Here is a 17,519-nt window from a genome sequence, read left to right on the forward strand (position 1 = left end):
TATGCCTATTCTCCCAGGTGTGAGACAAGAGGAGACCCACTACATTTACAAACTGGTCAAAGTGAAGGACCTTGCATCTTTGGGGCTGCAGGGAGTGAGCTTTGTCTCTCCCAGAGGCATTTTCATAGTGCACCAGTAGTTCCAACGCTCTCAACAGAAATAAACTTATCTCCAAAAAAACCACATCCTTTTTCTATGCATCACTGTCAAAACTGGGATTAGCACACTTTGCTTGCTACACATGAGAAAAACCTGTGGATAGGACACCCTATGTGCTGAAAATGAAGTGAATTTTTTCACATTTACCTCTCAAATCCTTTTTACGTACAGTTGTTTCAGATAATACATGACATTATTTACACTAGAGAGACTTGGATCTTTTTTTTTGCTTTCCTGAGATTGGTTCCTTTGTTCCTTTGTTCAGTTTTGTTGTTTCCTGTGGACAGTTGGTGAATATTCCTTTCTTCTTGTCATTCTTACTCTCTTCTTTCACACAGCAGTAGCAAAGGGAAAATATTTCTTTCTCCTGACACAAATAGCCTGCCTTTTTCTGGCTGCTACCAGGATTTTTGTTTGTTTCAGACAGAGGAACAGACAGGTAAGTAAACAAGACAGAGAAAGGCATGCTTGTTAAATTTTGTTCCCTTGGACACAGCTGAAATGGGCCATCATGCAGTTCCAAGATCCTCATTTTTTTCTCCCAGGGTTGTGTTCTAAGACACATTTTGATTCCTTGATACCTTTTCTCTGCCTGCTACTCTGATATTTCCCTGTCTCTATCTTGTATGCTTAGCGCAAGATGAATAAATATGATATCCATTCATTTGTTATCAGACCTTCTGAATCACTTGTCTCAGTTGTTGCCAAATTTGCTTATAGTCAACTTCTTGAGTGTGGCATTTTTCCCTTATTTCCAGCTGTCAGCACTGTGAAAAATGATACCTCATTTAACTTGAATGAAAAACAGCTCTTATGTCTGGCTACCCCAGGGAGATGATGGATTGGCCCAACTTGTGCTGTGAAAAAATACACTTAGAATGTTCTTCTGAGAGAACAAAAACTCAAGGACATAATACCAAAATTGGTTTGTAACTCCTTTTGTAAGAGTAAAAAGAAGTCTGGCTGGTTTTTCCTAATTAGTTTTTCCACCAACCAAGTGCTGTTTGTCCTCCAAGTGCTGTCCTGCCTGCAGGGTGAAAAATCCAAAATTGCTTGTCTTCTGGAATGTGTTTTTGAAAGCTGGAGTATTTAGCAGGTTTTGTAGAATGGATCTATCTTCCATTCAAACCAAAATAGGGGTCTCTAATGTTTCAATTAGGAAGTTTTCTTTAGGACTTCTGTCTCCCAGGTTTTGTGTTGGGATTAAATACCAAATTTTTGTTCTGCCATACCTATCACAGGAGTACATATTAGTCCCAAGGTGATCTGTCTAATATTTCAGTGGCAGGGTCCCTGGGCCTCTTACAGGTGTTACAGAGAGTTTCAGAAAACTATGTGATATTTGTTCTTTGGTTGGCAGCTTGAAGGTTCCATGGTTGTGATTCAGCACAAGGGATGGATTTTCTCTGCCAAGCCCATTTTGTTCAGCACAAACAACATAAAGGGCTTCTTCATATCCTGTTTGAAACTCATGGTTTGAAGGTGGTGCTCAGATTAAGGTTATAATCTGCCAACAATTGGAGGGCGGAGAAATGAACGAGCAAAAAGAAAAATGCCACCTTGACACATCAATTGAAATTCCCTGTAACTACCTTAAGTTTCTCCTAGTCCAAACTATTTTAGAATTTTCTTCCAGATCTTGGTTCCACTGCAGGTGTGCATGTTCTTGTTTGTAATTAGCAAATCTAGTTTATATAAAAATGTATTTAAATGTTAAATATTTTTAAACAAACCAAACAAACAGATGCTTAGGGGAGACTTATGCAAGTAGTTTCTTGGGTGGAATTGTTTTTCCAGAGTGGCTTGCAAGCCGAAACAGCAGTGTCACTTTCTCAGCTGTTCTGTGGAAGGAAACCCAGCAGCTGTTGTCCCAGTGTGGGCTACTTGTGGCATGCTCTGGACTAGTGGCAATAAAATTAATATGCCAAACCAATACTGTAATCTAAATGTGTCTAATAATTCCCCACACTGAATAAAAAACTTCAGGGGAGTTTAAGCAACTATTAAAGAGGTCTTCCTTATACTCATTTAGATCAAAATGAAGACTGTAGAAACAATTTAAGATTAAATTGAAAAGCAGGAAAATTATCTTGATCTTAGACAGGAATAAAATATTCCTTAAGAATTCAAGGTACTTGGTTTCCTTCTCTGTTTGTTATGGTCACTGTACCTTTAAGTAATTTTGGATTAAAAATCCCCTGTTTTGATTTAGCATTTGATTTATATACATACCCCCATCCTGTTTAAAGACTTTGATTCAGCAGAAGAATCACGTTGAACATACATATTCAGTAACTAGGAAGCGAGAAAGTATTTTACTTGTGTAATGAGAAAATGTAGATTCGATGGTTGCATGTTTGAAACCTCATAACACTGAGTTTGTCTGTATAGAATCAATGGTAATTTTTTTTCTAGCTGTTTTAATTTGAGAACCTTTTTTCATTTGGTTAGCTGGTGTCAGGTGATGTCCATGGAAGAAGCCCTTCACACTTCAGATGGTGACAGAAAAGAACAGGCAGCTTAATGCTACCAAACTAGGAGTGTGTCAAATCTCTCTCAAGAATGATAAACTCAATGGAGTTGTCTATTTTTAACCTCCTGTTCTTTCCTTTGGGCAGACTAATCAGTGTTAGCTGAGCCACTTCACTGAATGAATCCAAGCGACTCTGGTGCTTTCTGAAATGAGCAGTGGACCCTGAAAGAGCGTTTCAAGTCTGCTTTGATGTATGAAGTCCCATTGTGAAACACGATGTCAGATGAAGCCAGTTCGGAGGAGAAGCCTTCTACAACAACAGTCAGTTCAGTGGCTGTGCAGGCCGGGGATGCCAGTATTGTTATAGCTGTGCTTAAGGTGAGGCAGCGACTGCTGGCACGTCTGTTCTTGTCTCTCTGTTACTCCCTGATTAACACTTCTTTTAAATATTCTGGGCAAATGAGCAGTTAGCATAAAATGATACAGCAAGGTCATTTGATTAGTCAATAGCTAATAGAGTTTTCTTGGAAGTTAACACCTGTTTCTGTTCATGATTACTGCTTGTGGCTTTTGGGTCGTTGGGTTATTTTTTTCAAATAGGATAAATAATTTGGTCAAAATATGTAGGCTCTTAGAGGGAAATAGTTCCTCTTACTCTGTCTAAAAAGAGATCAATGAAGAGTGGCATAAAAATGTGTTTAAAAGCACGATGATTGTAGTTAAGACTCCCTGAATAATTTTAACCTGTACTCAGCAATAACTTTACACAATAAGTGGTTCTACAAACTCCACAGATGAGGTATTTTCTAGGGAAAACAAATATGGTCTAAACCTGATTATGAGTAGTTGTTTTCGAAAGCTGTGAATTCACAGTCCCACGTGTTTCAGTAAAGCCCTTGTGTGCATACAGTTGTGCTTATAAGCACCTAAAGCCCTGTCTTGTGACCTAGAATCTACACCTACACTTTGCATAAAATTTGGCATTGGGAGCTGGATGCTAGTAATGAATCCCAGCTGGAATTTATTGGCAACTTGATTTTTCATTATCCAGGCAACTTGGAAAACATGCTAACCTCAGCCACTAGAGTTTGTTTGTAATGCAGAATAAGGTGATAATGAGTTGAGTTGTCACCTAATTCAGGTAATTATTCAGGATGGCTTACATCAGTTGTGGGATATTGTAGTACCTTCTGGATAACTCTAGTCTGGGATTTTGTCACCTGTGAAGTAACTGAATGAAGTTTATACTGTATTCTCAGTGTCTTCATTGCGTGTATGGTCCCTGTGCTCCTATGCCTATGGAAAGTACATGTGAGCTGAGAGTGTGAGTAAATAAATGAAGGAAACCTTGTGTTTTCTGAAGTCTGTAACTGTTTACTTATTACAGTGTGGAAAATGGGTGAAGCTTCAGCTGGCTGAATCAACACCAAATATATTGGAAATTGGCAGCAATCAAGATGAGACTAAAAAACTACTTCAAGATCATGAATTCCTCCTATCTAAGCTGAAGGTAAGATGAGATAAAAAAAATTCCTCGAGTCATTATAGTTCAGGTACAACAGCTGATGTAGCTGCCTGTGCCTCCTATTGCAGTGTGGTAGTTAGGTTAAACTCCACATAGGAAAAAAACGTATGTGCAGCCTTTGTCAGTGTAGCAGATCTTCAGTGGCCTTTGTGGGTTCTTTCCAATTCAGGATATTCTATAATTTTCTGGAAATTAGGCTTCTTCACTGGAGAAATATGCTTCTGACAGCATCAGTAAAGACAGTTTTTTCCACTTTATACATCAGTGCCAAGTCAGGTGAAAAAATCCTATAGCCCTCCTGTAGCCCTCAGTAACTGCTAAATATAAGGGAATGTCAAGTCATTTTTTTAATTCTCCAAAGTTGTGAAAAGTTTCGTTATTTTATAACAGCTCTGAACACAAGCAAGCTCCTTGTGTGTCTGAAGTACATATTCCACAAACATTTTCACTGAATGTTAATTGATATAAGTTGCATTAGGAATGATACTGTTCGATTAAAACAGCTTGTCTTGATCTATGAAGATTTTAGCTAAGTAACAGTCCTAAAATAAGATTTTGGCATTCTTGAGAGCAGATTATAAGAACAGTGGCATTTGGACACTGAGTGACAGACTTACATGAACGAACTGAATTATGTTATATGGGGGTGTTTGAGAGAAGTCTGAAGGCACCTAAAAAGAAATTTTGTTTTAATGTTTCGATAGGGCAGGTTGACTTTATATATGTAGACAAATAAATTCCTCTAACATCTTTGAAGCTATGAACAGTAACTTATTTATTTAATTTTGGGGGGATTACATAAACTTTAGATCTGAAAGAGCCAACGTGATTTGGATAGGATCAAGTATTTGATTTGGTACCAATGACTATGTGCTTCCCCAATCATTAAAAATCTCCAGTGTGTCTGAGGTAATTCAATACGGTATATAGAGAATGCTGCTAAGGCAGTGCATTGCGTGGACTTTGAAGAGTATGGAAGAGTATGATGACCAAATGCACAAAACCAACCAAAATACCCAAATCCTAGAGAGAGGTGGTTTTGCTTTCTTTTTTTATGCAAGTGCCACATCTTTGTTGTCACTAGTGCAACATTTGGGTATTCTTGGAATAAGCTACTGTGTCCTGTTTGAGCAATTCAGAATTAGCTGAGTTTACACACTGATGACAGGAAGAAGCTGATTATTCTTCTAATTTTCAAAACTAAAGAGTGGAAAAAGAAAACAGTAATTCCCATCGTTGTATGAAAAATGAAGTTTCAAATAACATTTTACTATGGAGTCAAATCAGATCAGAAAATTTATTATGCATAAACTGTTAAAGAATGCTTGTCATCCAAATACATTGGGAACAAATACTCATTATTTCATGTTTTATACCTGTGGTCCTTGCAAAATTTGGCATTGATTAATGAATATTCTATAAAAGAATTAAGTTCAAAATAACTGCTTTTTTCTCAATAATATAAGCTGTGATAATAAGGGACTGCAATGTTGTTACAATTCTTCCTGGGTGTACATTTTACAGCCATGACCATTTGTGACTTATAGTAAGCTGTTAACACTTGTCAGTAATTACTTAGTCTTAAGTCACTAAATCCACTCATGAAAAGTTTTTCCAAGATTGATTATTAGTTTTTAAAATATTGCTTATAGTTATTTTTTCCCCTTAGCATTTGATAATTATGCATTAACTGTATGAAGATGGGTAAGAGGCAGTTTGGATTGTTTTCCCATTTCTTTTTTATTGTTGTAAAAAATAAAAGGAAAATAAATCCTGACAGATACGCATACTTGATATGCATGTGCTTAACTTTGCTGATTATTCTAACCCAATTCAAAATTCAACTTTTGTGCGGGTCAGGCAAAAATTCTTGAATGAATAATGATTCAATCATGAAACTAGTCCTGCTTAAGGGAAGAGTTAGATGATTAATACTAAATACATCTTCAGAATCAGTGGAGATGTACCTGCTGACTTTTAGAAGATAATTGATGGAATAGTTGTCCATTCTGGCATTATCGCATGTTCTTCTGTAAACTTGTTCTAGGTTTTGATCATCCCTTTGCTTTTTAGCTTCACTATTCTCATCCCAGTATATTTATTGCAAATTATAATCAAAATATTCAGGCCAAATTCTTTTGTCAGCATAATATGTTGAAGATTCACAGGTGTAAATAAGGACAAAATCTGGCATAGTGACCAGTGGTCAGTTTACAGTACTTCTGATGCTAGAGGAAAAGGAATGTAATCCAGCTCAGTGTTTCAGGGAATTGGTTTTGATTTAGCAATATTAACAGGGTTAAAAAAGCCCAAACAGCCGGTTTGGCACTCAGTAGGGCAGATGGTACTTTAAAGAGTAATTGGAATAGACTTGTTGAAAGAGAAAACAGTAACTTCTACAACATTTTGAGAGTTCTTTTAATGTTCGGAATTATTGTGATAAAAATTGATGTGTGTTCTTCAGGGCCTTAGGGAAAAACATATCAAAAATACTTTGCTTTGATAGAGTATACTCTATCATAGTCATTACTGATTTACATTTGTTCCATTAAATTTAGGAATTAGGAACATCCTACTACTTAAATAAAAAGCAGAATACAACTTTTGAAAAGGGCCCTACTTCAAATGTTTATGTATTAGGAAACAGATGTGTCATATTAATAGAGTTAAAAGAATAAATGTTGAACAGGAAAGATTAAAACTGAGACTAAACAGAGAACATGTATGGCATGTTTACATCCAGTTAAAATTCCCCTCAGTAGTCTCATCTAATATGTTCTGATTCTGTTGCTGTTTTGCTCAATCAGACCATATCAGCAATACCAGTTTTGTTGAAACCATTAACTTCTGTGATTTCATATAAGTCTCTTTCCCAATATCTGCCTCATCCCTCTTTTGGTGACTTTCAGCAGGTTTATATGTTCTGAAAATATAAATATATGTATATATGCATTTTGATGTCTCATTCTTCACTATTAAAAAAGAAAAAGAGAAGAATCAAACCTGTAGAACCTGAGACAAATCTTCCAGGAGATAAAATGATATAGATTGCACTTTCCATAGATTTCTCTGCCTTTCTTCTGTTTCCAACAGAAGTGCTACCTGGAGATAACATGATTACTTAGTGTTTGAGTCTCTCAATAGTAAAGCTCACTGGATCATCTGGAGGGAAAAAAGAGAAAAAGAAAAAAGTGTTGCGTGTGTGTGTCCATAACAATGTTAAAATTCCCAATAAGGCATTCTTGGTTTGCTTCCAAAGTTCTGGTTTTTATCATGACAGAGACTGTGGCAGAACAGCCACAAAACTGAAGTGAATCTAGCCCATAAACTTAAGTTTAAAACCATCATTGTTATTAATTTGGCTCATGAATCTGAGGATTGCTCCTAATTATTTTATTTACTTTAATTCACACAGCATAAATTGCAAAATAGTCATTTATACACTAATAGCCAAGAAAAACAAATTAGAAAATTACATTCTTCAAAAAGCGCTAATATAATACACTAATTTTTGTATTTGGTATCTTTTAAATATGCCTTTCTGTTATTTCAAGTAAAAATATTTTCAAAATGCTTATTTTTCAGTAATTTTGCCATGGAAGAAATTATTTGTTAATATTTTCTCAATTATTGGCAATTAATTTTTGAGGTCCCCAACAGTACAATTAGCAACAAAGTTCAGCTGCGTTTTTATCAAACCAGAGCTGATTTTTGCAAGTGATTTGAACAAAAAAAAAAAAAAGAAAAGGAAAAGGTAAAATGTAATAAATATCTTTTTTCAGTGTTAGTTCAGCTCACTTATCAATTTCAATATTTGTATGAACAAAATTCCAACCAAAATAGTATTTGTCTCGAAGTAGCTTTATGACTGTTTTCTGGGCTTCAAGTTAACAACAGTGTTGTATAATTTCAGCACTGCCTTTTAGCACTAACTAAAGGCTAATTTTAGCAGCACCTCAGTGCTAAGAGAATGGGAGGGTAGTTTACACCTCTGAAAATTCCAAGTGATGGAGTTAGTGTGCAACACTCAGGAAAGGCAAAAGATAATTTCCTCCTCTCATTCCTTGCTCTTTTAACAGAAGGAAAAGTACCCAAAATATGGACTATGAACAAATTAATACAGTAGCTGTATTACTCAACACGGCTTACACATTACTATTCTAGACCTTCAGTTATTTTTATTCTGTCTTTGCTACAAGAGCAGAGGCAAATGTGCCCTGGGAAGGAGTGGGGAAGGGGCGCGGCTGCCCGGCAGCTGCCTTGCCAGGCAAGGAACATTCCTGCTGCAGGCCTGCGATTGCAGCCCCTGAGTATCCCTTCAGCCCAGCTGAACCAGAGCATTGCTCCCTTTGAGCTGCCAGTGCTCTTCTTTTGGGATGGTGGAGTTAGACGTATTATATATATTTAATAGAAATTGAAATTGGTCTGTTCTTTTTAAAGCAATGCTTTTTTGACATGGTTTTACTGACAGCAACAGAATTTGCATGTTCGTACAAGCTCCTTTTTGACTACATGCTAGGCATTCCTTGTGTTGTCAAGCTTCATTCCAGCTTCTCAAAGAGAACCATACTCTTGTGTGTGTTCACAGGGAATGAAAGTTCATAGGAAGAAACAAACAGCATGTGAAGTGAAACATATTCATATCACATAATTGTTAATTTGAGAAATAACAGCATCATGTACTCAGAACTAGATGAGCTAGATGCATTTCTTTTCTTTTGCCCATTCAGACTGAAAAAATAAACACAAACCCAGACATTTTCAGGAAAGAATATCCTTCCGATTCTTTTTCTGCTCTGTTGAAAAAATAAATATATTTTAAAATGTATTATTTGAGAAGTCAATAGAAAACTGAAACATGAGATTTCAAAAATGTTTGAAATAATTTTAATTCTTTACTGGAAAGCTATATTAAGTTAAGTCAATTAATAAAAGCCTTATTAAAATTTCGGTCTCTGTGAAATATTTTGTTTTCCATAAGTCATCATTTTTTGATGGAAATACACATTTTTCTACTAAGTTTTCTTCTAGATCAAGAGACACAAGTCGGAAAAAAGGAAATACCAATTGGATATTAGAAAAAAAAATATTTGACCATGAAAATGATTACATTCTGGAACAGGTTGTGCAGAAAAGTTCTGGAATTTCCATTGTTAGGGATATTTAAGACTTCATGGGCTAAGTCCTTGAGTAACTAGAGCAACGGGTTAGACAGATGACCTGAAGAGTCCCGTTCAAATTATTCCTTGACTCTGTGTTGATAAAACATTTATATTTCAAAGATAAAAAGAAGAAAACCAGTAATATCAGTCTACTTCATTTAAGGATAAACTTTTGCCATATGTAGTATATAGAAACTAGCATAGTTGAGGATAATTATTTGCAAAGTTCACAGTAACTAGTAGCTTTACAGTTGTGGGAAGCATAATTTTAAACTCATGGCAATAAAACCTTAATAGCACTCTGACCATCTTAGGTATTTGAATTGTTTCTCAAAAAAAGAGTAGTTTCCTCTAAAATATTTCTCTCTCTTTTTTTTTTATTAGTTTGTCTTTTCAAAATGTAACTTTTTCTGTTGCTGGGGAAACAAGACAACATGACAACTCTTGTGATATTGGGTTTTTTTGTAGGGTTACAGGGGCTATTGTTTGAAGGCAATAAAATACACACCTGTTTTAAATGAGCAAACCATACTCAACCATGCTAAGGAAAAAATTAAGTCTGTATTTCAAAATTTCCATTAATCAGTTCTAAACCCTAAAAGGCTATTACACATAGCAGTTCCATAATTCTCTTTCTTTTGTAACTTTATGCACACTAGTTTTGCATTTCATTAAATGCAGCAGTTTAGTTTGCTTTAACTTTCTAATTTTCTGTGGTTGGATTTGAATTCATCTCATAGTAACTGAATTTTTAAAAATTCATGAAGCATGACTGGTAGCTTTTGAAAACTATTCCAGTTTTCTCTGTGTCTTAGGGATTATGTGCCTCACAGCTAATCAATTACTAGAAAACATAGCCTACTTGTCAGGGACAAATGTTAATTAACAACCTGTTCAGAAAAAAGACTTCTCAAAGAAGAAAATCTACTTCTCAGTCCTATACCATTTGTGTAGCATTCATCTTGCATAGTTAGGAAACATTTAGCATTTGAAATGTCTTTTAAATATGTTGAAGCTGATGTAATATTAGGATAAAAGCATACCTAGTTTTATTTCAAAATATGAAATAGTCAGCTCTTTAAAAAGCTAGTCTTTGCCAAGAAATTCCAAGTGGAACTACCTCAGATGTCACTCGGTTTTCTACAGTGTATTCAGAACAGCTGTGAAAGTGGTCTGATCATTTTGGTAAAATTAACCTTCTAGTGACGAGCAGTTTGTGTGTAAAGTTCTGAAAATATTTTACCCCATTTTTTTTTTATGTTGGCATTGTCATGACTATAATGCTTCTCATTAATTGATATTAAGATTTGAGTTAGTAAAGAGACTATCAATATCTCATATATTAATTTCATTCCTGTTATATTAGTTACAGAGCCGGTCTAGAATGTTAATAAAATCTCATGTTGGATAATTAATGAATGCCACTACTTTTACAGAGTTGTTGTGCGTGTAACAATTTTATGCCTCATCAAGAAAGAAACATCATAAAGGCTTCTTTAAGTGCTCTACTTCATCAACTTTTTATCTGGTGGTATAAAAATGGCTGTTAAATTTGCTTAATAAAAATTTCTTTTCACATTACATATTCATGTGGTAGCAGCTCTAATAACAAAAAAGAAAGTGACACTATGAATTCCTGCTGATGATTAAACCCAAGATGGGGGTCGGGAAGAATACAGAAGAAATGCTAATCGATTTTTCTGACACAGTAAAGGTTTGTAACATAAAATGGAAATGGGCCAGCAGTAATCTTTCTTGTGGTGAGATTAATAAAGGGAATGAAACACAGAAGAATTATTTTGACAATTGAGCATTATTATTTGGTGGCCAGCTTGAGCAATGCAGCAAACTGAACTTGAAACACTTAGATGGGGTTTCTTGGAGAATACATGCTTATATTCAAGCCACTCTTGTCTGGATTGCATTGTAGTTATCAGAAACTTGTGAGTAAATTACCTTACAAACTTCTAGAACTTCTAACGTTCAGTAATGTAATATGATGACATATGAAAGAGGATTCAAAATATGTGCACTGCTACCACTTTGAGGAACACAGGAAGATCTGTGTTTATGGAGATGTAAAAATGTTGGAGTCTAAATATTAGACCTAAAATAATAAATTCTCTTACCTCTTGTTTATACGTGAATTTTATAAAAATATTGCCCCTTAAGTGCAGATGAAATTCAGAAACTTGCTGTAAAACATGAAGAAATAGCTACACTCCTATCACTAGGAACTGGAAATAAAGCAGGAGTAGGAGGCTTGTGGCTAGTTTGTTAGACCCACTATAAAAGTATCCTGACACCAGTATCAGCACACTGTTTTGGATTTTGTTTACAGATTTCTTACATTTGTTTTGGTATTTTTCCTTCCCAGGCTTTGGAAGACAAGGTATGGGACCTGCTGCAGGAAGCAGACAAGGTTGCAGATGAGAACAAAGAAAAGAGTCAGGTTTATGATGCCATGGCAGAGACCCTTGGAGATGCATGGGATGCCCTCATCATTATGTTAGAGAAGCGACAGGCACTGCTGGAACTTACTTCAGTGTTCTTTGAAAACGCTCTGGAGGTTTGTATTTAAATCAAATAACTATTAATTTGGAGCTGCCCTCATTTGATGGGTACTCTGACCACTCTAATTTTAATGTGTTATATATTGTTCATTGTATTCCTTAAGGCTGAGGCAAACAAGAAAATTAAAATCTTGGGATGCATCCTTCCTTTTACACCTTTTGGATAGCACAGGATGAAGCTGAACCAAAAACCATGTCTACTTTAAGAAATATTTTAGTCACAAAGTCTCCAAAACTCGTACTTGACAGAAAATGCCAGTGAAAAGTGGAACTGGACCAAAACCTAAAATATGTATTTCAGTGGCTATGGACATTCTGCAGAATATCTTTCATTCCTTACGATTAAAATTATTTGGCATTGAAAGAACTTATTCTCAGGTGCCTTCACTAATGCACACTGGTAATTGGCCACTGAAGGTTTTACACTGAAGTATCCATAAACTTATGGTATTAAATAAAGCAATCATTAGTCTAACTTGACAGTCATTTACCTGAGACTTTGATGTACAGATGGACACAAAAGAACAACTGTGTGATCCCTGTTTATCTATCTCTTAACCTAATTCACTGATACACACAGGGAGCTAAGAAAGAGAGGGATTCCATACCCTGCAGGTATGTGTGCCCACTCTGCGTAGCCTCATGATCAACCATCCCCACATCCTGGAACTTGAAAAGCTTAGTAATTCTCCCTGATAATTTTGTTTCTATAGTATGCCAGTGTAACCTATAAGTTGCAGAAGCAACCATGGGACTACTAACTGCCCTAAGAAGTCAAAGATCATCAATCTACTAATTATTGTGTCCTAATAATGTGTATTATGCAAAGAAATTAGATTTGTCATAAGGCTTTGTAGGAAAGATGATTCACAAAGTGGCAAACTGTAATTACAGATTATGTCAACAAAAGTCCTTCAATCAATCAGTGCCTCAAAGAAAAAAGCAACTCAGAAGGTGCATGGAGGCCACAAAGCATCTGTATTTGGCAGTCACTAAAAATGCCTTTCTCCAAGAATTTACAAATTTTCATGAACTTTCCCAATTTCACAGAGATTATGATGTAGCCATGAAGAACAAAATTATACTGTGCTTCTCCTTATCCTTTGTTTTCTTAATGCAGTTTGCTGTTAAAATTGACCAAGTTGAAGATTTCCTGAAAAATGCTCAAGAGTTTGACAATATTGACTCTTTGAGAGAACTTCTTCTGCAACAAGAGCATCATACAAAAGGTACAAACTGTATTCCACTCCTGATAGCATGTGATTGTGTGCTGACTTCTTGAAGGAATAATTTTATTCTTCCTGTGCATATTAAAACAAAATCTTTAAACAAATATGCAAATACTCTTTTTGGAAAAATATAATGGTGACATAGCTTTTTAGCAGATTTGCTGAAAGATATGAAACTCCTGGTTTCAAGCTAGCCCTTCCATCTTTGTTGCTGCAGAGTGGGCAGTGGCAAGCTTGTACTCTGATTTCAGGGCAGTTCAGGTCCAGTGAACTGCTAAGAAACCAAACTGACTTTTAGTGCTGATTTGCAAGCAAGTTCTAAAACTGTTCTTCTTTTTCCTGCGGCAGTTCATTCAAGTCATCAGAGCTACCAATGAATTAGCATTTTTCTATGGAAAAATTTCCATTAGAAAAATTTCCATCAGATGATTTCCAATCAGCTTTAGTAACAAGCCCCGGCAAAGCCCTGCAGTCTCTCAGGAGTGACCAAGGGAGGAGTTTGCCCCAGATTTTCTTTGCCCAGGGTTGGGGTTTGAAGCAGAAGGGGTTAAGTGAGGATGGGAACTACAAGATAGAGGTGGCAGTGCACCAGCTTCAGAATCTTTTTGCCTACAATGGTTCCTGGAATTTTGCTTCTGCCTTTGAGGAATGCAGCTGTGTTTCACCCCCCAGTCGAATTGTCTGATCTGTTTGAAGAAGCTCTGTGGCTGGGACTGTAACACTCTTGGAAAAAAGCTGCTCTCTCCCCTTCAACAACTTTCCTGTGCACACCTTTGCCCATAAAGTTTTCTTCGTATGAATTCTTTTTCTTTATTCAAGCTTCTATGTGAAGCACCTTCTACCATATTGTGGCACATTCCAATCAAAAAGAGAAAATAATTTTTGGAACTAATCTCATTCTGTGGTTACTCCAGACACCTTTGCAATTCCATATGGTTCTGCATTTTTTATAAGGCTTAAGACTACATCTTTGTAATTTTAATCAAATTTTGCTATATGATTACTAACTCTTGGCAGAATATCAATTTTATTATTCACTAGTGGAGCACTAGCTGAAATATTTTTAGCTACCTTGAGCACCAGGTATTCTTCCTAGGAGGCTGAATAGAGGATCGAATTCAGATAACTCTAATATGGGTTTTGGGCCTTCCAAATTGGTCTTCATGGGAGAAAACTGCTCACTGCATACCAATTTAAACTTGTAGTATCTGGCAGCAATTTACTGCTGAAAAGAGGGCCCATAACTGTAAGGATCAGGTGAAATGGCTTGCCAGAGAAAGACTGCTTTGATGGCAATAAGCCTTTCCTCAGATAGAGGAAAGTGGCTGCAATTTATTGACTTCTTATTCTACCTTAACTACATAAAATTTTGAAAGCTAATATTGAATCAAATATTGAATATTTGATAAAAAGCAACGCTTTCTGCAAGAAGGATACTATCTACCTGCTCCAAAGGAAGGTGGCTGGAAATACAACCCTCACCAAGTATTGACTCTACCAGTATGTGATAAGTAGTTTATCACAAATGCCTATCACTCTGGAATAATTAAAAAAAAAAGTTTGACACAAACACATTTTAAAATGGAATAAAAAAGGTGAAAACATATAAAATATCCTTGTTTACCCATTTCTACGTGTATTCAATTTTGGATGGACTGAAATGAAACATTTCTGATTAATACCACTTTTCTGGAAGGCAAGAAGTAAAATGGACAGGCTTGTTGCTGACTTGTTGCAGTGGGCTCACGGAAACTAATCTCTCTTGTTAGCCCTTGGTGGCTGAAGAACTAGAGGCTTCCCACTCTGCTTCTTCCCTAGGTGTTCTACATGGAAGGTGGGGATTTAGAGTGCTTTGCCTTGAATTACCAGAACATGTACTCAGCTGGGAAGATAGAAGTTTCAGGGGAGCTGCTTCTTGTTGTTTTACTGGAAGCATCTGGAAAATATTCCTTTCTTTATACTTTTCTTCATGTCTACCTTGCCGCTTATATTGGTTTGTCCCCCCTTCTTCCTCATTCTGCTCCTAAAAAACTTCCCTTTTTTTGGAAAGATTTAGAAATACTGATCATTGTCCATTCAATAGATTTTGAACTATGTGACTTTAAGGAGCTGGAACAAAGACAGACAAGTAACTAATAGGTCATTAAAGTGGACTAGTCCACTGAATTTTAACCCTGAATGTGTCCAGGTAAAGACTAAAGGAAGAAGGTAAGAGTTCCTGATACTTCTGACTTATTTATAACAGCCCCCAGGCACCAGAACACTATTTTTCCCAATGTCTGTGAGGGGTGTAAAGATCTAAACTTAGCTTGCATCACTAGTGAAAAACTACAGAGGTTACTGACCCACACAGGAAGTAAGGTAGAAAATTCCACTTCAGCTTACCCAAGGATTGGGAACCTTCACAAAGAACTCAGTTCCGAGAAAACAATAATACTTCTGGGTTTTGTCTTGATGTCTCTCATCTCTCACCTTTATATGTGTGTGTTTATATATATGTTTGTGTATACACCACTGTACCTTTGTAGGTTTACATAAGAGCTGTCCAACTTGAAATGTCTTCGTATATTAGTATACACCATCTAAAGTAAGCATTTATGTCCATGCAGTGCATGAAAATATGTTGTGCTCGTGTATGCAAATAGTTTGAAAAATACTTGGGTAATATTTGAAATATGATATTAGAATCACAGAGCACTCTGGGTTTTTTTCCTGATGAAATTCTGTTCTTACAGAACTTTTGGAGAAGTCACTTGCCCTTTTAAACAAAAGCCAAGACCTAACTCAATTCATAGAAGAATTCAAATGTGAGGGGCCAAATGCAAATCCAGAGCTGATTCAAGGAGCCCACAGCAGCTGCTTGAAGATTGACAATCTCCTTGAAATGCTACAGGACAGGCGACGGCAACTGGACAAATTCCTTAGACATCAGCGCCAAGGACTGGAGCAGGTTCTGCAAATTTCTTTGTGGCACCAACAAGAGAACCAGGTAAGAGATATAATATCAAGGGAACTCACAGTAAAAACCTAGCAACTGTTTTATGGTACAAACAGAAAAGGAACTTAAATATATTTATTAGGCCAATATTTCTGGGGCGGTTCTGTTTGAGGGAATCCTAACTTTTGAATGTTTGATGTTAACGGGAATTCAGGGGATACAGAGAAAACAGAGTACTGGAGACAAGCTCTGCTGTATAAAATCTAAGAGTAGGTTTATGCTCTTTGTGTTGCTTCTGTTTTGCTAGGCACAGCTGTGTAGTCTAGAAGGATGCACAATCTGTGGGTTGCTTATCCGTTACTACCAGGTTATGAAACACAAAAAATGCAGTATCTCCCTTTGGTCTCTAGCTGGAATGTGATGATCTGATAGTCATGATTGTAGCATGCTTTATTTTCAGAATTTTCAATGTTTGAAAGCATATGTATTTTACATAACTTCCTTTATGGAACTGTCAGGATCATATTTTCTGTTATCTCTTTCATTAATGATAATCAAAGACAGATTGGCCTATTTTATGCATGATTAGTTATCTTTGGAAGAAGAAAGTAATTAATCCAGTCACTAATTATTGTAAATGAAAGATTAAATCTGATTCTTGAAAAACAGGAGTGCTTTTAGATTTCAACCAATCAAAAAAGAAAACCACTGTGTTTTTCAAACAGCTGTATTTACCTTGTCTCCTTTCCCATCTCTTCAACAAAATCACTGAAAGTGAAAATCTGGGGGTTTCTTGCTTATAAAGCAGTTAAGTATTCTCAGCCATTCCTTCAGAGCTCAGGTAGCACAGTGAAATCACGCAGAGGTATTAGCTGTAGTGGAAGCCAACTGATTAAACTCACTGTAATGGCAAGGAATATTGCCAAGTGGTAAAGGGGTGAACACTTTGCTATAACAGGGTTAAAGAATGACTTTTTCCTCTGCCTAATATTACAGAAATACTGGTTTGTTTTGCCAAACAGATAGATGATAAAAAACCCCCCGCCGTAATTTACAAAGAATTTTTATTTCCCTTTTAGCACAGTTTTTATTGCCTACTCCACTTACTTGTATTTTGATGAAATCACAGTAAATGTTCTGTGAAAATGTGCTTCCAGGAAAAATGTTTCAGTCAGTAAGTACACATCTGGAGGATATGCTCAAGAAATGAAGGCTCAGTATTAAAATAATTTCCTTACTTCCCTAGCTCTGTTGGACTCGTGAGATAATGGGAACATTTTATTTTTTGTAACTGAAAATATTTCCACACATTTTAAAGGTTCTTTCATTTTTTAGAATTGTTTAAATTTATTTAAAATAGCACGATTCTACATGAGCAGGTAAAAACAAATCTCTAGTGGGCTATTAAAATCTGTAGTACCTAGAGTACAGAAATTCTTAGCATGATGCATATGATCCAA

General features: G+C 36.0%; 1 protein-coding gene across 4 annotated transcripts in view; it reads left to right on the forward strand.

Annotated features, from left to right (window-relative positions):
- CCDC141 (coiled-coil domain containing 141) overlaps window positions 1-17,519 on the forward strand; it is a 71,442-nt gene that overhangs the window by 3,495 nt on the left and 50,428 nt on the right. For all 4 annotated transcript variants that reach the window (XM_032115186.1, XM_032115184.1, XM_032115187.1 and 1 more), the window contains exons 2-6: window positions 2,778-3,010; window positions 4,020-4,142; window positions 11,697-11,888; window positions 13,013-13,121; window positions 15,857-16,110. In XM_032115186.1, coding sequence (XP_031971077.1) covers window positions 2,909-3,010; window positions 4,020-4,142; window positions 11,697-11,888; window positions 13,013-13,121; window positions 15,857-16,110 — 780 coding nt within the window. In that variant the 5' untranslated portion in view covers window positions 2,778-2,908. The remainder of the gene's footprint in view (window positions 1-2,777; window positions 3,011-4,019; window positions 4,143-11,696; window positions 11,889-13,012; window positions 13,122-15,856; window positions 16,111-17,519) is intronic.

Source organism: Corvus moneduloides, chromosome 7 (genome assembly GCF_009650955.1).
Source record: "Corvus moneduloides isolate bCorMon1 chromosome 7, bCorMon1.pri, whole genome shotgun sequence".
Classification (NCBI taxonomy): Eukaryota; Metazoa; Chordata; class Aves; order Passeriformes; family Corvidae; genus Corvus; species Corvus moneduloides.